At 49.3% G+C, this 19,589-nt stretch overlaps 2 protein-coding genes across 5 annotated transcripts; one reads left to right on the top strand and one right to left on the bottom strand.

The window, feature by feature from the left end:
* Positions 1-5,471: 5,471 nt before the first annotated feature.
* On the bottom strand, positions 5,472-9,880 carry TMEM176A (transmembrane protein 176A). 3 transcript variants are annotated; one of them, XM_003815055.7, is made up of 7 exons: positions 9,753-9,880; positions 8,856-9,044; positions 8,259-8,369; positions 7,129-7,185; positions 6,753-6,965; positions 6,117-6,227; positions 5,472-5,762 (listed from the first exon to the last, which is right to left on the bottom strand). In XM_003815055.7, exons 2-7 carry the CDS (start codon positions 9,027-9,029, stop codon positions 5,721-5,723), a joined length of 708 nt encoding a protein of 235 aa, XP_003815103.1. In that variant the 5' UTR covers positions 9,030-9,044; positions 9,753-9,880; the 3' UTR covers positions 5,472-5,720. The 3 variants fall into 3 exon arrangements, with proteins under 3 accessions (XP_003815103.1, XP_008966184.1, XP_003815104.1); XM_008967936.4 differs by having other exon boundaries at positions 6,104-6,227; positions 9,613-9,790; XM_003815056.5 differs by having other exon boundaries at positions 9,613-9,790.
* Positions 9,220-19,260, top strand: TMEM176B (transmembrane protein 176B). 2 transcript variants are annotated; one of them, XM_003815058.8, is made up of 7 exons: positions 9,220-9,588; positions 14,019-14,227; positions 16,490-16,600; positions 16,961-17,017; positions 17,246-17,473; positions 18,386-18,505; positions 18,938-19,260. In XM_003815058.8, exons 2-7 carry the CDS (start codon positions 14,024-14,026, stop codon positions 19,028-19,030), a joined length of 813 nt encoding a protein of 270 aa, XP_003815106.1. In that variant the 5' UTR covers positions 9,220-9,588; positions 14,019-14,023; the 3' UTR covers positions 19,031-19,260. The 2 variants fall into 2 exon arrangements, with proteins under 2 accessions (XP_003815106.1, XP_003815105.1); XM_003815057.4 differs by lacking the exon at positions 9,220-9,588 and adding an exon at positions 10,135-10,282.
* Positions 19,261-19,589: the final 329 nt, after the last annotated feature.

The raw sequence follows: 19,589 nt of genomic DNA, 5'->3' as shown, positions 1-19,589 counted from the left end.
TTTACCTCTACACACTGCTTTAAATGTGTCCCAGAGATGCTGGTACATTGTGTCTTTGTTCTCATTGGTTTCAAAGAACATCTTTATTTCTGCCTTCATTTTGTTATTTACCCAGTAGTCATTCAGGAGCACGTTGTTCAGTTTCCATGTAGTTGAGTGGTTTTGAGTGAGTTTCTTAATCCTGAGTTCTGATTTGATTGCACTGTGGTCTGAGAGACAGTTTGCTGTGATTTCTGTTCTTTTACATTTGGTGAGGAGTGCTTTACTTCCAACTATGTGGTCAGTTTCGGAATAAGTGCGATGTGGTGCTGAGAAGAATGTATATTCTGTTGATTTGGGGTGGAGGGTTCTGTAGATGTCTATTAGGTCTGCTTGGTGCAGAGCTGAGTTCAAGTCCTGGATATCCTTGTTAACCTTCTGTCTTGTTGATCTGTCTAATATTGACAGTAGGGTGTTAAAGTCTCCCATTATTATTGTGTAGGCGTCTAAGTCTCTTTGTAGGTCTCTAAGGACTTGCTTTATGAATCTGGGTGCTCCTGTATCGGGTGCATATATATTTAGGATAGTTAGCTCTTCTTGTTGAGTTGATCCCTTTACCATTATGTAATGGCCTTCTTTGTCTCTTTTGATCTTTGTTGGTTTAAAGTCTGTTTTGTCAGAGATTAGGATTGCAACCTCTGCTTTTTTTTTTTTTTTTTTTTTTTTTTTTTTTTTTTTGCTTTCCCTTTGCTTGGTAGATCTTCCTTCGTCTCTTTATTTTGAGCCTATGTGTGTCTCTGTATGTGAGATGGGTCTCCTGAATATAGCACACTGATGGGTCTTGACTCTTTATCCAATTTGCCAGTCTGTGTCTTTTAATTGGGGCATTAAGCTCATTTACATTTAAGGTTAATATTGTTATGTATGAATTTGATCCTGACATTATGATGTTATCTGGTTATTTTGCCAGTTAGTTGATGCAGTTTCTTCATAGCATCAATGGTCTTTACAATTTGGCATGTTTTTGCAGTGGCTGGTACTGGTTGTTCCTTTCCGTGTTTCGTGCTTTCTTCAGGAGCTCTTGTAAGGCAGGCCTGGTGGTGACAAAATCTCTCAGCATTTGCTTGTCTGTAAAGGATTTTATTTCTCCTTGACTGATAAAGCTTAGTTTGGCAAGATATGAAATTCTGGGTTGAAAATTCTTTTCTTTAAGAATGTTGAATATAGTCCCCAACTCTCTTCTGGCCTGTAGAGTTTCTGCCGAGAGATCCACTGTTAGTCTGATGGGCTTCCCTTTGTGGGTAACCTGACCTTTCTCTTTGGCTGCCCTCAACATTTTTTTCCTTCATTTCAACCTTGGTGAATCTGACAATTATATTTCTTGGGGTTGCTCTTCCCAAGGATTATCTTTGTGGTGTTCTCTGTATTTCCTGAATTTGAATGTTGGCCTGCTTTGCTAGGTTGGGGAAGTTCTCCTAGATAATATCCTGAAGAGTGTTTTCCAATGTGGTTCCATTCTCCCTGTCACTTTCAGGTACGCCAATCAAATGTAGATTTGGTCTTTTCACATAGTCCCATATTTCTTGGAGGCTTTGTTTGTTTCTTTTTACTCTTTTCCCTCTAAACTTCTCTTCTCACTTTATTTCATTAATTTGATCTTCAATCACTGATACCCTTTCTTCCACTTGATCAAATCGGCTACTGAAGCTTGTGCATGCTTCACGTAGTTCTCCTGCCATGGTTTTCAGCTCCGTTATGTCATTTAAGCTCTTCTCTACACTGTTTATTCTAGTTAGCCATTTGTCTAATCTTTTTTCAAGGTTTTTAGCTTCCTTGCGATGAATTCGAACATCCTCCTTTAGCTCAGAGAAGTTTGTTATTACTGACCTTCTGAAGCCTATCTGTCATCTCATCAAAGTCATTCTCTATCCAGCTTTGTTCCATTGCTGGCGAGGAGCTGCGATCCTTTGGGGGAGAAGAGGTGCTCTGGTATTTAGAATTTTCAGCTTTTCAGGTTTCTCTCCATTTTTGTGGTTTTATCTACCTTTGGTCTTTGATGTTGGTGACCTACAGATGGGGTTCTGGTGTGGATGTCCTTTTTGTTGATGTTGATGCTATTCCTTTCTGTTTGTTAGTTTTCCTTCTAACAGTCAGGTCCCTCAGCTGCAGGTCTGTTGGAGTTTGCTGGAGGTCCACTCCAGACCTTGTTTGCCTAGGTATCACCAGCGGAGGCTGCAGAACAGGAAATATTGCAGAACAGCAAATATTGCTGCCTGATCCTTCCTCCGGTAGCTTTGTCCCAGAGGGGCACCTGCCTGTACGAGGTGTCAGTCGGCCCCTACTGGGAGGTGTCTCCCAGTTAGGCCACACAGGGGTCAGGGACCCACTTAAGGAAGCAGTCTGTCAGTTCTCAGAGCTCAAACGCTGTGCTGGGAGAACCACTGCTCTCTTCACAGCTGTCAGACAGGGAGGTTTAAGTCTACAGAAGTTTCTGCTGCCTTTTGTTCAGCTATGCCCTGCCCCCAGAGGTGGAGTCAACAGAGAAAGCAGGCCTTGCTGAGCTGCGGTGGACTCTGCCCAGTTCAAGCTTCCCCAGCTGCTTTGTTTACCTACTCAAGCCTCAGCAATGGCGGACGTCCCTCCCCGTGCCAGGCTGCTGCCTCGCAGGTTGATCTCAGACTGCTGTGCTAGCAGTGAGCAAGGCTCTGTGGGCGTGGGACCCTCCAAGCCAGTCATGGGATATAATCTCCTGCTGTGCTGTTTGCTAAGACTGTTGGAAAAGCACAGTATTTAGGCGGGAATGTCCCGTTTTTCCAGGTATAGTCTGTCATGGCTTCCCTTGGCTAGGAAAGGAAAATCCCCCGACCTCTTGTGCTTCCCTGGTGAGGCAATGCCCTGCCCTGCTTCGGCTCACCCTCTGTGGGCTGCACCCACTGTCCAACCAGTCCCAATGTGATGAGGCAGGTACCTCAGTTGGAAATGCAGAAATCACCCATCTTTTGCAATGATCACATTGGGAACTGCAGACCGGAGCTGTTCCTATTTGGCTATCTTGGAACACACCAACATTCTTGATTTTTTGATCTTCTGTATGAAGTTGAGAATTGGCCAATCACATACTAAGAAAACTCTGGTGAGATTTTGATTTGGATTGCACTGAATTTATGCATCAATTTGGAGGGAGATGCCATCTTTACAAAATGGAGTCCTCTCACCTGTGGACATAGTATATGTCTTTTTTATTTAATTTAGGTATTCATTAATGTTTTTCAATAAAGTTTTATGATTTTCTTTACCAGTCTTGAGTGTCTAGATTTATTTCTAAGTATCTTATAGTTTTGTTGCTACTGTAAATTAAAGAAAATTTTTTTTCCTTAAAAAAAGCCAGCAAGGCATTTATTTTTGTCATATAGAGCTGTTCAAAGGTAAGTATCCAGGATTCGTTGGGCATATTCAATTAATGTTGTTGAGGGTCCAGCCTCCTTAGTCTTTTGTATCATTTCCAACCTCTGACTATTACCCGCTTAGCCACAAGATGGCTCCTCCAGTGCCAGGTATGGGGTCCTGATTCCTGGGAGAAGGGGAGGAAGCAGGGAGCAGAAAGTAGGGAAACCAATTCTTTCTGTTCCCAGTGAATTCTCTTGACTTCTCATTGGCTGAGAGTGTGGGTCACTGCAATCCTCAGTTGCAAGGAAGGCTGGTAGTAGCGACTTAAAAACAAAACAAAACTGGATTTCTATTAGTAAGGAAGAGAGAATGACGATTGGATTGACTGTGAGTGGCCTCTTTGTCTCTGGCATACAGCTCTTGAATACAGCCATACTAATTTGGTTGTTATATCTTTTTTCCCCATCCTTTTACTATCTTTCTGTATCTTTGCTTTAGTTGTGTTTTGTGTAACTAGCATATGGATGAGTTTTATAAAAATACAGTCTGTCTATCTGGTTCAAATGGACTATTTTATCCATTTATATTTATTGCAGTTACTCATAAACTTAATTTATAATCATCATTTTTTTTTTGCTTTCTATTTATTTGTCTCACTTTAAAAAATATAGTCATGCAGATCATTTAAGGGTTTAGTTTAAGGTAAATTTCTCCAGCAGAATTTGCATTTGTTTCTGACAGGTGTCAGGGGTCACTACCATCTTGAGAACTTTAAATTATTTTCTCAGTGTTTGGGGGTTTATCCAAGGAGTGGGAATTCCATCCATAAGTCCATGTTAGGGCCAGCTTGTATTCACGAATCTTCATCTGACTCCTTTCACCAAGAGTTTACTTTTCATCTCCCTCGAAGGAGTGGATTTTTTCCCAAATGTCCTCTGAAAGTGAAGATTTATACTGGGTCCTTCACTGTAACTCTCCAGCTTAAGTGGCTCTAGGCTTCATTTACTGTCTTTCACATAGTTATTAAGTGCAGTTTTGGGTTGCAAGAGGTTGGCAGATGCCCTCAGGGCAGTGTGCAAGAAAGAGTTAACACAGAGGGTCACCCTTTACAAGGTTTTGCTACCCTTGGCTGTCTTCTAGGAATTGGGCTTCTGGAATGTTCCTTGGCTGATAAGGTGGTTTTGTATGCCTGCATACTAAATTCCAGTCTATCAGCTTGCCTCGACTGTACAATGTGATTTCAGGTGGACACCTGCTTTTCCTCTGAGAGTCTGGAATTGCAGTAGCTGTGCAGGTGGAGGGAGTGCCTATGTGGCCAGCTCTCAATAAAAACCCTGGTCTTTGAGTCTTAGGTGGGTTTCCCTGGGCAGAAACACTGCTGTGTTACTGTGTGGCCTCTCACTGTGGGAAGATATAGGAAGCCTGTGCCGGATTCTTCCAGAGTCCGCCTAATGTGTTCTTTCCCCACCTTGTGTATCCTTTTACTATAATATAACTTAGCCATGAACACAACTACATGCTGAGCCCTGTGGGTCCTTCAAGTGGAACACTGAGTATGTGGGTGGTTGTGGGACTGACACAGGCAGATACTGGCTTCTACTCTCTGAATTCTTGCCCCTACTTCTACTATAGGCTTTGATGGCCTCCATCTTTTTCTGGGTTCATAGTCATGAATTTAAAAATACATGATTCATATTTTATCAAGCAGTTTTAGGATTTTTTATGGGACAATTTGTAAGGGTTTCTATTTTGCCATATTGTTGGATGTCCTTTCTATGTTGTTGGATGTCCTATCGGTGTTATGTTGTCTACTTAATTTTTTCAAAGTCACAATAAAAAAAAATCTAATTCTTAAATTGCCAAGCATTCACCTTCTTAAATGTTAGTGGTAGGGAGTGGGCTCAGAGTCTCAGCCCCGTTCATCCTTTACTCCTAGGCTTTTGAACCTACAGCCACAGGATCAGCCTCAAAGAGGTTCTAGCTCCAGGGCCAGCAACTCTAGCCTGAGGCAGGAGGTTGGGGAGCTGTGGGAGGTTTGCCATTGGCTCCTTCTCCACTTCCTCTTCCAGCCAAGAGAAATTCCCTGGAATAACTAAGCGAGAACCTGGGAACAATAACATGAGAGTTTATTATCACATGACTACTCAGGAGGGGACATGAAGCGGAGCAGGATGGGGAAGGGGTGTAAGGAATGGGCAAGTGCTGCTGGAGCAGGGCTGTGGCCATGGTCATGGGGGCAGGATAACTGGGGCTGTTGAAGAGCCTCTTTTCCTCAGTCTGGTTCTTCTTCCAGCAGTCAGATGCAGGGATGCCGGTGCAGAAGCACCAGGCACTAATAATCAGGAGAGGCATGGCTAGATTCCACTCACTTCCAACATTTCCTTCTGGTCTCTTTTCTAACGGAAGAGGAAAGGCAAGACAATCGTGAGTGGGAGAGAAAGGGCGGAGTCTCTCCTCCAGGGGCAGCTTAGCTCTGGAGCTACCAGAATCAGCAGCATGGTACCTGATCCAAAGGCATAGCATGGATATGGACTTCCCTGGATTCCTGGGCTCTTTGACTTGGGGGCCACTTGGTTGGGGATAGGGGCTTTCTGGGCTGGGCCACCACTGGGTAGAAAGACAGGCATGATAATAGGTGGGACTTGGGTCATGGGCCCCTTTCTCCTCCCCAAACTGTCCACTGTCCATTCCTGTCTCCTTTGAGCAGTTCCACTGCCCCAAATACACAGGCACACACCTTAGGGACTCACCCCTTTGGTTGGGAATATTCTCCAGCAGTACAGCCACAGAGGGGCCAGAGATGCCAGAAGCAGCAGAATCCAGACACCCAAGAGCATGGCCTGAAGGGTTCTGAACAAGGCCTGGGGACAGAGGGCCAAGGCCATAAGCACCAGGATGACAGCTGCCTTCCTGCTCTGTCCCCATGCTCCTTATTGACCTGGGAAAATCTCCCTTTATCTCCAAGTTCGTGGCTTCTGGAGGGGAAGTCAATGCATTCAATGTACAGAATACAGCTGGAAACTGCTCACATTGGGCCTGTGTCCTCATTTGTACAGTGACAGGTTTGGGCTATGATTTGATTCCCTGATAACCTCCAAGACTTCAGAGGATCAAGGGAAAACATGCATTTAACACCTTTGCAGCACTCGGCACACTTGCTATAGTGGTTCATTTATTATTATTTTAATGCTTGTATTTCCCACTTGTCTGTAACACCCTACAGGAGCCATTTCTATTTTGTCTGATGCTTTGTCTTTGGTGACAATACTCAAGCTTGGTGCAGAATAGGTAACACCTATTTCTGGTGGAGAACCTGACTCTTGCCCCTGGCCTGGCCTGGCCGTCCCTGCCCCACCTGCTGCTGCCCCTTCCCCTTGGCCACCTACCTTCAGCATGTCCATGAAGGAGGTACATAGGTGTAGCCTTCTGACTTCTTCTGGACTCTGAGTGGGGGCTGGGGTGTTCCAGTCACTCGAGCTGGAGATGCGGCAGGCACTGTTGTAATAAGAGTAGCCATATCGGAAATCTTCATTCCAAAGTTTGAGGGCAGCGATGGCTGTGGAGAAAGCTGCCAGCGCTAGCAGAGTCCTCAGCAGGGCCTGGGGAGGGAGGAGGCAGAGAGAAATCTTTGTGTTTCAGTCTCTCTCAGAGTCCAGTCGGGGGAAAAAAGGGCAAGGCCCAGAGAAGCCTGCAACAGGGCAGGAGATTGGGGTGACCTCCAGCCTGAACCTGGTCCCCTCCTATGCCCTTCCCTGAACTTACCCAGTATGTACCACCCCGTTTCTCGTAAATGAAGGCAGCAGCTCCAGCCAGCACAGCCTGGGGAGAGATTGAGCCAGGAGCAGGCTTAGCACAGGAAATGCAACTCCTCTCCCACGAGAGAGCCTCCATGCAGGCCCTTCCCCAGCATACAGCTTGGGCCGGAGGTTTCATGCTAAGCTTTATTATCCATGGTAAGATAATTGCTGAGAGGGTGGAGCCTGGATCCAATTCCTGAGGCTGCAAAAGGCCCTGCTTTAGTGACACCTAAGAGCTTGTGGTCAAGCCAGGTGTGAGCCCCTCTTCCCTTCTAAACCTTCCTTTTTAAACAACACCAAGTGCTTTATGAAAGTTCTAGGGATGGTGGGATCCTGTGGATAAAAGTCGTGGGGTGCTGGAGAAGATCTCAATGAAGGGTGAGTCTATACAGAGTGGGCACTGTTAGGTCTAGAAGCCTGTCCTAACAGTGCCCAATAATCCACTCAGCTGGGCTTGAAGAACAGGAAATCTAGTATATCCCAGTGGACAGGTGGACCTGAATCCTGTTTGGCTAATTCTGTAACTAAGCTGGGTATTTTGCCACAGGCTGGGTGAAGGTAATTACTTCGGCTTCTGTCAGTAAATATGAGTGTTTTAGTGTTATTCTGAGAGTGTAGGTACCATGACCAGCCTACCCAGCTCCTGTGCAAACTGCACACACCCATCTGTTGACAACAATTCCTGGGTTTCCATTGTGTGCAGAGCCTGTGGAGGACAATGGGAATAACCAGGGGGTGATGCTTCCTGGGGGACCACATACTATCTAGAACGCTCTGCCTCCCCCATCTCAATGCAAGTATCTGGAGATGAGCAGGTCCTTAGATCCTTAGTTGACATTAACTGTTGAAGGCGGGGAGAGGCGGCCAGCCTGGTGGGAGCAGCACTGGGCAGGGTATGGGAGAGCAGACAGTGTGAATAGGACATGCCACCACCGCCCTCAGCTGTTTGCTCATCTGAACAGGCAGGGAATGGTCCTGGATAATCAGATCTCTCCGACTGCCAGCATTCTGTGGCGCCATGTTGGAGGAAGGCAATCAGGAGAGCAATGCCCCACCCCTCTCACAGGCAGTCAAGCACTGTCCTGCTCTACTCACCACAGCCCCTGTCCAGATGGCAGCTCCCGAGGTGACCAGGAGGGTGTAGTCGCGGATGTAGAAAAATCCTCCCAGGACTGCACTCAAGATCCCCAGCACGATCTGCATCACCTGAAAGACAAAGGACCCAAGATCCCGGCTTCTAGGTGGACCTGCCACTGCAGGGATTAACCGCTAAAACCCCCAAAAGAGAGGGAGAGGTAGAGAGAGAGAGAAAGAAGAGAAGAGAAGAGAAGAGAAGAGAAAAGGAGAAGAAAGAGGAGGAGAAGGAGAAAGAAGAAGAGGCAGGAGGAGGAGAAAAGAGAAGGGAAAGGAAGGAGAGGAGAGCCGGCCCATCCTGAGTTTGGCCCAGAGGAAAGGATGGACTCAGGGCTCCACTGATTGGGACTCTGCATGGTCAGTGGCTCCTCCACACCCCTTCAGCCCAGAGCCTCCCCTCCCCAGGCTCTTACTGAGAAGGCCAGAGAATCACATCGCTAAGTAAGAAGACATAACTGGCTCGGTGTCCTGTTCAGAGGGAGGCTGGCAGAGAGTGCTGCTGCGGCTGGAGGTGGGGAGTCCCTCCCGCCGCCCCACGAGGCAGGCCGTCACACTCACCCACGAGGCCACCAGCAGCCGGCTGCTGCCCCTGGCCTGGGTGGCCCGGGGCCGCAGCACAGAGCAGCAGGTGAGCAGGAGCTTGGCCAGGGCAGACTCCTGGTGGATGTGCACATCGATGTGGGTGTGCTGTGGGGCCTCCGGGGCCATCTCATCACTGTCGGCTGTTCCCATTGTCAGGGACACAGTCTATGAGGAAGGGAGCACCAGAGAGGAAGGGCTGTCAGAAGATTTTCGCAGATTTCATTGGAGTTGGGGAGGTCAGGGGCCAGTGGTGGCTCAAAGTCACCCAGTGAATGGCTGTCCTGGTCACAGGGCCGCACCCCTGGCCCCTCACGAGGGGAATGTGTGTAGCAGAGGGGGCTGCTGACCATGCTGGAGCTGCGGCGACTACTGAGCCTGCGGGAACCTCCCCTTTCGCCCAAGATCTGCTCTGTCCCCCTCATCCTCCTCCCAGGGCCCTGGCGTCTGGGTCAAGCAGCGCGCCACACCTCGACCCCTCACCCCCTCCTCCCGGGCTCTTCCTGCGGCCTCCCCTCCACAGTCCGCAGGCTCTGGGACAGGACCGAGTCCTTGGCTGCCTGTGGAGCTCCTGTGCCAGCAGCTGCGCCCCGGCTGTGCTCCGGATACCCCCATCCCCGCCACCGCCGACCTCCCGCTCCACCGACTGCTGCTCACGCCCGACGGGTTCACGCCGCCCCTGCCCCGTGAAGGACCGCGCTGCGGTGCGGAGGTAGGTCAAAAGCCGGGGCCGCACCTGGCTTCCTCCGCAGTCCCCTTCCTGGAGTCTCATCCCTGGGTGGGGGTCCCTCCTATGCTCCTCCAACTGTGCGGAGGCAGCTCGGGGTGCGTGCGGAAGGAGGCCCGGGGGCCGCCGGGAGTGGGGTGCCGCCTCACCTGCGCTCCTCGGGACCTGCGAGCGGGCGGCGGGAGGGCTGGGGCGCTGGCTGGAGAAGTGGGTTGAGAGTTGGAGGGGGAGGCGGGGAGGGGAGGCGGGGGTGGGGCTGAACTTCAGCCCCTCGGGTTCATGACAGGCTGCAGGGCCTGGGGTCCGTCTGGGGTTCTCCTGCTGCGCGAGGGTCACTGGGCTCTGGGGAGCTGGGAGGGTCCGCGGGCGGACGGCCCTGGGAAAGCCCGTGGGGTCGTTCTCGCCTCCAGCCCCGCCCGGCCAGGGCCGGCGTGCAAGTGTGCGCGAGTGGGAGCGCAGGGGGCGCGCGGGGGCTCGGTCTTCTCCCGCCCGGTCCGCTCCTCCGGGCGGAACCCCCTTGCCGGGCCCCCGGGCCGCAGCTGGTTTCGGGAAACCGCGCAGCCTGGGCGGGGCCGCAGCCCCCACTCGTGCATCTGCCGTCTCCGCCCTCCCGTCGCTCCCCTGCTCGGGGTCAGCTAGTGTCCGCTCTGCTCGGCCGCGGGCTCCCGGAGGACTGCAGGTGAGGCAGGGCCTCCGCGGCCCGGGAGACCCTCTTGCCGCAGGACCCTCTGTCACGAGGAGTCCCCAGGGCCATGCCCCCACCCCGTCCTGTCCACAGGACGTCTTTCTTCCTCCAACCTGGTTTCCAGGAGGACTCACGTAGGAGGGAGGGACAGCTGGGTGCAGGTGTTTCTCCCCAGAAAAACGGCTGGAGAGCGGGAGGAGAGGCCTGGGGCTGGCGCGTCCCGTCCACCTTCCGCCGCCTGCACGCCTGGACCCTGGCTGGAGCCCTACGGTGGGGTGGCTCCTGGGACGGGGCCAGGGCGCGGCGGGGCTGCCGGACGCTTTCCCCAGCCCCGGGGCACGGGAAGAGCTGGACAGAGGAAAGTGTTCGGGGCAGCCGGGAAGAGCCCACCACCTACCAGGCGTCGGGCGGCCCGCAGGGGAATCTCCGTGGTGCCGGCCTGGTTCAGATCCGACTCTTCAGGCGGGGGCGAGGCAGATCTAGGGGTTGGCGTGGGGCGGGGGAAGCGGTGGTCCTGGGGGCCCGGAGGTAGCTGGAACCCGAGGTGCCCTCAGGGCGAGGCCTGGGCCGTCAAGGGAAGGTCTGGCTGGAATCTGGGGCTGGGCTTCCTTTTGCGGGAAGCAGTCTGAAGCTCCTTTGTGCGTGTGCGGAATTGTCTAACTCCTGTCCTTTCTAACCCCAACGAGGCCAGGTGGGTGAAAGAGTGAAACTGCTTTGAAAAGTAGATAGAGTACGAATGGGAGGTGTTATTAGAATTGTTAATAATATTTGATTTAAACTGTGATACTTAGCCAGGATGTCCATTAGAATTGCCTATGCAGGATTTATTTTAGAGCCAGGCAAGCTGATTCTAAAGTGCACATGAAGAAGTAGTCTAGCAAAAATGGCCATGACAATTCTGAAAGAAAAACCACACGAGGGGATCATGAAACAGCCCAATTAGCATTAAGCTCCATGTTAAAATTGTGGTAATGATGCCTAGCCCATGAGACATGCCAATGGGCTGAATATAAGGACTAGAATAGGTCTACATTCCTAGGGGAACTTCATTTCTGCTCAGGAGAGAATTTTAAATCACTGAGAAAAAGAGGATGTATTTTCCGCAAATGGAACGTATCTTTCAGAAGTTAAACATCTGAATGACAGCAACAGAACTTGGATCCGTGTCTCCCAACGGCCAAGGTTGGTCACCCAGCTCCCAAATTCCAGATGGTCGGCATTTAAAAGTGAAAACTGAAAGCATAAAGGCACTTAGAAGAAAATGTGGAAGATTATTTTATAATCTTGAAACGGGGAAGTCCTTTAAAAGTGTAAGAGCTAGACACCATAAATAGAATGAAATAGAACATGGATTGTATGAATATACAAGCAAGGTCAAAAAATAAACTTCAAATTGTAAAGAAACATTTGAAACTCATATCACAAACGGTAATTTTGTGAATAGATAAAGAACTTCCATAGAAAAAAGCAAAACAAAACAAAACCAAACAAGGACATAGGATGTAAACGGAGAGCTCACAAAAGAAGAAATAAAAATGGCCCTTAACATATGAAAAGACAATCAACCTCACTCATAATAAGAGAACTATGGGCCAGGCGTGGTGGCTCACACCTGTAATTGCAGCACTTTGGGAGGCTGAGGTGGGAGGATTGCTTGAGTCCAGGAGTTTGAGACCACCCTGGGCAACAAAGCAACACCCCATCTCTCTCTCTAAAAGAGAACTGGCCGGGCGCGGTGGCTCACGCCTGTAATCTCAGCACTTTGGGAGGCCGAGGCGGGCGGATCATGAGGTCAGGAGATCGAGACCATCCTGGCTAACACGGTGAAACCCCGTCTCTACTAAAAATATAAAAAATTAGCTGGGCTTGATGGCGGGCGCCTGTAGTCCCAGTTACTCGGGAGGCTGAGGCAGGAGAATGGCGTGAACCCGGGAGGTGGAGCTGGCAGTGAGCCGAGATCGCGCCACCCTAGCCTGGGCGACAGAGCGAGACTCCGTCTCAAAAAATGAATAAATAAATAAATACATAATAAAAAAATGAAATAAAAGAAAACCATGGATTAAAAATATATGGAAATCATTACAGAAAGCAGGTCAGTGGTTGCTCATGGCCAGTGGTTGGGGGTATTTTCTGGGGAGGGGCTTTAGGGAATGTATTGCTGTGTAGGAATGTCCTTTATCTTGATTGTAGCTGTAATTGCACAAATGTGTAAATTTGTCAAAACTCGTTGAGATATACATTTAAAATGGGACATTTTTATTACATAAAATTGATTAAAATCAATGCATTTTTCCCCATATAAAAGGAAAAAGATAAAAGAGTTTGCCTCCTGCATGTGAATTGCTACCACCTCCGTGGAGGAAAACTGACAATATCTACTAAAATTGCAAATGCGCATTCCTGTTGCCCTGCCAATTCCACATTGTCTGTAATGGAAAAGGATTGGAAATAACCTAAATGTCTGCCAATAGGGAACCACTTAAATAAATTATGAGGAATTCATACTCTCAAAATATATGCAGTTATACAAATGAGTGAAGAAGCTTTTGTGAAAGTTGTCAGAATCATAATCGAGTCACTTGAGTTAAAAAAAAAATCTGAAAATGGAAGGCCCACAAGGCAGGGTTCTCATGCGTAAATAACCTGGGAACAAAAGTCATCACAAAGGACTCTGTAAAATGACAACCTTACACAAAAAAATACTTCTGTGAGGACATCCACCAGCAACTGCCTGTCTAACCCTGGACTTGTGTCACCCTTGTTATTGATCCTTGTAGCCAAGGATGATCACCTCAAAGAGATTATGTAAGTCTCCCCATTTTTCCTTTAAAAACCTTTGTCTTCCTTTACCTCCCTGAATGTGCACATGATTTACTATGGTAAGCATATTCTCATTGCAATGCCCTATTCCAGAATCAATCTCATTTTCTTTTGGAGAGCCTCTCTCTGTTATTTAGGTTGACACTTTTTATGGACTCATGTAGGATTATTCTAAAAACATATGATCGTGTGATCACAGCATCATGCAAATCAGTGTGTATAGTATGCTGCTATTTGTGGGAAAAGGGGGGAGAAATACTTTTTCACACTTTTGTATGCAAAAATGTCATGGTAGGATTTATAAGAAACTGATAATATTACTTTGCATCTGCAAGGCAAATAGGTGGTTGAGGGAAAAAGATGAGCGATAAGGTTTTAAAGGTATATATACCCTTTTGTATCTCTTAACTTTTTTATGTGTAAAATCACTATTGATTTCCAGTGCCATTGATATCTGCACTGGGAATACCCTTTGAATTTTGACAAAGACACTGTTTTTTGTTTGTTTGTTTGTTTGTTTTTGTTTTTTTTGAGATGGAGTCCCACTCTGTCACCCAGGCTGGAGTGCAGTGGCAAGATCTGAGCTCACTGCAACCTCAGCCTCCCGGGTTGAAGTGATTCTCCTGCCTCAGCCTCCTGAGTAGCTGGGACTACAGGTGCGCACCACCATGAGAATTTTTGTATTTTTAGTAGAGAAGGAGTTTTGCCACATTGGCCAGGCTGGTCTTGAACTCCTGACCTCAGGTAATCCACCCACCTCAGCCTCCCAAAGCACTGGGATTACAGGCGTGAGCTATTGTGCCCAGCTGGGATCTTGACAAAGACACTATTTCTCTCCTTTCACCTGTGCTGTGTATTTTTCCCTCACCTAGTTCCCAGACCTCACTGCTATATGTCTTCTCCCTGGCAGGCAGGATGACGCAAAACACGGTGATTGTGAATGAAGTTGCTATGGCCTCTAGGCCATCCCAGCCCACCCACGTCAACGTCCACATCCACCAGGAGTCAGCTTTGACACAACTGCTGAAAGCTGGAGGTTCTCTGAAGAAGTTTCTTTTTCACCCTGGGGACACTGTGCCTTCCACAGCCAGGATTGGTTATGAGCAGCTGGCTCTAGGGGTAAGACTGGGCTGGTGCGGGGTTGGGGGGCACGTTAACGAGGTGATGAGGTCAATTAAAATATAGAGCCAAATCTTCAAAATTAAAACGTTTTATTTGGGAGGAGAGAATTTCAATTTGGGGCATACACACAGACCAGGTGGTCTCCAGTATGTCTTTAGAACAAAGAGAAGGTTAGAGGCTTATAAAAAGGAGAAATGTTACATATTGCCCTTCATGAAAGATCATAGGTTTTGGGGAGCTGGTGAGCTCTGATGGGTGAGCGATGGCATGAGTAAAACTAATCCTAGAGTTGTAGCAAGGTCAGAAGCTGTAGATAAAGCTGGTTTCAAGTTGCAGCAGGCAGCTTCAGCAGCCTGATTTGTAGAGAATTACATTTTGGGAGCAACATTTTGTGCCCCGAGTGCTTTTTGCCCCTGGCCTCTCGACTCTGTTTTAGTTGAGTGTGACAAGAATGACCCCATTTGTAGGCTCAGCTTTCACAATGGAAACTCTCCTTCTTCAATAGGATGCAAAAGAGGAAAGTGGGTTGAATTCCCATGAGAGGGACATGAGAAATCACTATTTATATCTCATTCTGTGTAGGAAAAAGTTGTAAGTATCCCCACAGAAATTTGGATGGAAAGGAAGAATCGACCTCCTCTTTGGCGCAGAGGAGTCGGTCCCAGCCAGAGGTAGGGCAACAGGAAGAACAGTCTAGAGGCTGTTAATTCGGTTTCATTGACCCCACATGGACTGAAAGCCTACAGGTGCAAGGCAATGTGTTCAGCACTTCAGGCCAAGCTACAGAGAGAATCCCTGGGCTATATCTGGAAGTACTCAGTGACCATCAGAAGGAACAGCAGCTACACTAATGACTGGAACTAAAGGTAGATCAGGTGAGGGAGAAGCACATCTGACATCCTTGAGGGCAGGAGAACCCTGAATGGAGAAGGAATAGGTATAGACAGAGGTGGAAGATGGACAAAAAAGAATTCCAGGTTAAAGAATGGCAGGACCAAAGGCAAAGAGGCCAGAAGGCATAGGGCAAGTTCTATAATGGTTAAGAGTAAAGGGAATGGGCTTCATGAATGGGTGATTTGGGCCCATATTGCTGAGAGCCTTGAAAGACCAGGTGAGGAGTCTGTCCTGAATCAGCTTTGACAGTGAGAACGCTGTCAATGGATTCTGAGCAGGAACCTGCCTCAGAGTCAGGAGGCATCCAGGTGAGAAGGATCGAGGATCTGCACTCGCATAATCATAGCAGGAATGGTGAGGAGACAAAGGAGTCCCTGTCCTTCGCAGACCTCCATGGCATGGGAGTGAAGGGGTTTGGGGCATAAGGAAAGAGAGGCATTCACAGCATGCAGAGGGTTGAAGTGTGGGTGACCAGGAGATCGGAGCCCTGAAAGTCAGGAGGAGCAGCCATTCGAGAGGTGTGTGTGTGTGGTAGTAGGGGATTTGGATGTGACAAATCCGAGATGCCGGTTGGATGTGGAGGTGGTGACAGTTGGGTTTTCCAGGAAGAAGAGGAGTTCTCTTCTGAGTTGGAGTTGGGTGTGTGAACGGCTTATTGGGTATGACACCTATGAAATGAAAAGAGGGGGAGCAGGATTGGGCAGGAGGAACCATCAGGCTGCAATGCAGACTCTGCCAGGCCAGTGGGGAGCTCCCAGGCAAAGGTTGCCCACTGCAGGAGTTCCACACTGGGTGGAGATGGCCCTTGAGCCACTGTCTTGCTTAATCATTGGCTGGGGGGCCCTCCTCAGTGTGTGTCTTCAGCTTGAAAAATTAGGGTGACCCTGAAGGAGCTGACAACTGCAGGCTGTCAGCAATCAAACAAGCCCTTTCTTGAAGGAGGTCTCAGCGGCACTTCTTTGTGTCTGCCACAGAGCCCTGAAGAGTGTGTGTTTGGATCTGAAGAGAAAGGATAGGCCAGAAGCTCAGGTCAGGCTGGGGGTTTGGATGGGACAACGGGACCTCTGAAGGAGAATGGGGGGGAAGAAGTGGGAATCTTCAGGTGGGATGAGAAAGTGTGGAAGTTGGGAAAAATTGATGAAGGATAAATAGCCAAGCCTATGAGAAGGGTGAGGGGAGACCCAGGCCAGTGCTGCTTCATGGATTTTAAGGGGACAGAATCTTCCAGAATCAGAGCTGCAGAGAGGTCAAGGCAGAGGAAAAGGAGAGGAGAGCCACCTAGGTAGGAGCCAGGCAGCTGGTCCCAGGGCAGCCGGGGCACGTGGACTCACGGGAAGGGGTCTGGTTTCTCATCCTGTCTTGCAGGTGACTCAGATATTGCTGGGGGTTGTGAGTTGTGTTCTTGGAGTGTGTCTCAGCTTGGGGCCCTGGACTGTGCTGCGTGCCTCAGGCTGTGCCTTCTGGGCGGGGTCTGTGGTGAGTAAGGAACAGGCTGTGAGCCTGGAGGGAGGCAAGTGGTGATGGGCAAGAAGGCGCTTATGGATCTTGGTTGGGGCTTTGGGGAAGCGACCAAACTCTCTGGAGCCAAATGACCTTTGGCCATGAGGAGGCTGCTCTGGGGTGTAGCTGAAACCCTGTCACTTCCATTTTTCTCTTGAAGACAGATGGGAGGGGTGGGGCAGGTATAGGTGGAATCCTGGTCTGTGTGTCAGAGTTCTTTGTCTGTCCCTGGGATCCTGCTTCACATTGGCTATTCTGGGAACTGCTGGTGAGAGGGTGATGATAGACCAATTCAGAAGAGTAAACTGGAGGCCTTTTTCTGGTGTCTCTTTTCAGGTGATCGCAGCAGGAGCTGGGGCCATTGTCCATGAGAAGCACCCGGGCAAACTTGCTGTGAGTCTTGGACACCCTCTCTCCACCTTGTTCACTGACCCCCTCCTGAGTTCTGCTCCATTATCTGTCTTCTGCCCTTTGGTTGTCAATATCTTGGGGTCTTTCTTGGAGGGGAGGAGAGGGTTTCCTGGACAGGGGCTGGGGAAGAGGAGATGGGTTTGAGGCGGGGACCTCATGACTCTTCCACCGCTTGAAGGAGCCTGTGTCTTGACCCTCTTTCTCTTCCAGGGCTATATATCCAGCCTGCTCACCCTGGCAGGCTTTGCTACAGCTATGGCTGCTGTTGTCCTCTGCATGAATAGCTTCATCTGGCAAACTGAACCCTTTTTATACATCGACACTGTGTGTGATCGCTCAGACCCTGTCTTCCCTACCACTGGGTACAGATGGATGCGGCGAAGTCAAGAGAACCAATGGCAGAAGGAGGAGTGTAGAGCTTACATGCAGATGCTGAGGGTGAGCAGGAAGAGTCCAGTCTTCGGGGACCCATCACAGCTCTTTGTTCCCAGGGAGCTGGGGGCCCTGGAGGACAGAGATGTAGGCTCTTTGAGCTTGGACTTCATGCTGGGTCTTTCATTCAGGAGGTTTTAATGTAAGCTACAGACATTTTTCAGACCTCATGACACGAAGATTCTCTGAATCAAGGAGGATGAGGAATAAAGAGGAGACATTTCAGAGAGGAGATAGTGGGTCACCCTTCTGGCTTTTCTGGTGTGTTGGTATCACAGTTTTCCATTACTGAATTAAAAACCACACCAAAATATAGTGGCTTAAAATGACAACTTATTATTTCTCACGGTGCTGTGAGTTGGCTGGATTCAGATAAGCCATCCTCACTCACAGGTTTTCTCATGCAGTTACAGTCAGATGGGGGTGAAGTTATCCAAGTGCTCGCCGAGGCTGGAGGTCTGAGATGATGCAGTTGCATGGTCCGGAGCTCAGCGGGGGCTGTCAGCAAGAGCCGGCGATGGCTTCTTCACTTGGCTTGGGCTTCTCATAGCACAGAAACTGGATTCCAATGGGGAGTACCCTAGTTGCAAGCATTTCAGGAGACAGAAAGTAGAAGCTGCCAGACCAGCTAAGGGCTTCCCTGTCACTGTATAGTGTCACTTTCACTGTGGCCAAAGCAGTCCTAGGCCCTTCCAGATTCTACGGGTTGAAGGAATAGTCTCCACTTCTTGACAGGGAGTGATAAGTTCACTCTGCAGACAAGCCAACGGGATGGAAGCTGTGGCTGGAAACACAGTCAGCTGTGGTGGGAGCAGCAAGCTGGATAGAGTCAGTGCCTGGGTGGGTGGAGAGGGTGGTGATGTGGGCAGCATTGGAGTAGCTGACACCTGACTATCTTTGTTCTTCCCTTATCTCCAGAAGTTGTTCACAGCAATCCGTGCCCTGTTCCTGGCTGTCTGTGTCTTGAAGGTCATTGTGTCCTTGGCTTCCTTGGGAGTAGGTCTTCGAAACTTGTGTGGCCAGAGCTCCCAGCCCCTGGTGAGTTGTCGGGGAGGGGCCTCTGGGCAGTGTGAGTCTGGGTGGTGAGTGTGTGGGACAGGTAGGAGTGCGGGGCCAGGGGCACCCGAACCTGAGGCTGGACCTGGTGCCCCTCAGCTTCTTTCCATATGCAGCTCTCCCCTTTGCTGTCTGGGGAATGTGGCCATCACCACGGTCCTGGGCCAACTGTCACCGCCCTGTGCCTCTCTGCGCCCTCCTCTGCTCTGATCTCCCCACTCTCCCCTCTGCCCTGCCCCAGGTGTTCGTCTGACTCCCCTTCCTCTGCCACCTTGTTTTTTTTTTGCCTGATCTGCTTTTCCTGTCACCTTTTCCTTTCCCTCCTCCTTTCCTCTTTCTGCTTTCTGAGTTCTATGATGCTAACTCTGCCTGCATCCTTTTCCCCTAAGGATTTCTTTTTTCTTTTTTTTCCAGAATGAGGAAGGATCAGAGAAGAGGCTACTGGGGGAGAATTCAGTGCCCCCTTCGCCCTCTAGGGAGCAGACCTCCACTGCCATTGTCCTGTGAGCCGCCAAAGACCCCATGGGGTGCCCGCATGTCCCTGTCTAGGGCAGCCCAGGGCCCCCACTCCTGGCTCCTCACACTTGCCTCCCCTATGGCTGCTCTCCAGACCCTCCTCCTTTCTTCTCCCCACATCCGCACCTGCTGTTCCCACTCCGGGGTTCTCAAGTCCATGAACAGATATTGCTGCATTTTCCACAATGCTGATTAAACATAATAAACAATCCAGAAAAGCAGTTTTGCCCAGAAAGATATGGTTTCCCTTTGTTTATACACCTCGTGCGCCATGAAAGGCCTTTCTTTGTGTCGCTATGTATGAGGTTAAATGGGAGCTGATTTATCCCATTAAAACACTGTCCCAAGAATATTAAATTTAATTATGTTCTGCTGTACATCCAGGTGGCAAAACCCTTTTTTATGATTTTCTTCAATTCAGTGTAAAGTGTAAGTCTAGTGGGCCTAGAATCTTCTTACCTGCTGAGATTGTCTAGGCTCCTACAACCTCGGCCTGTAGACTTAAGAGAACTGTGTGGAGCATGGAACGAGATTTTTGCCCCCTCCCTCC

This window comes from Pan paniscus, chromosome 6 (assembly GCF_029289425.2).
Source record: "Pan paniscus chromosome 6, NHGRI_mPanPan1-v2.0_pri, whole genome shotgun sequence".
NCBI classification, from domain to species: domain Eukaryota; kingdom Metazoa; phylum Chordata; class Mammalia; order Primates; family Hominidae; genus Pan; species Pan paniscus.
The sequence above is the reverse complement of the archived record's forward strand: the minus strand, read 5'-3'. Positions and strand labels throughout refer to the sequence as shown.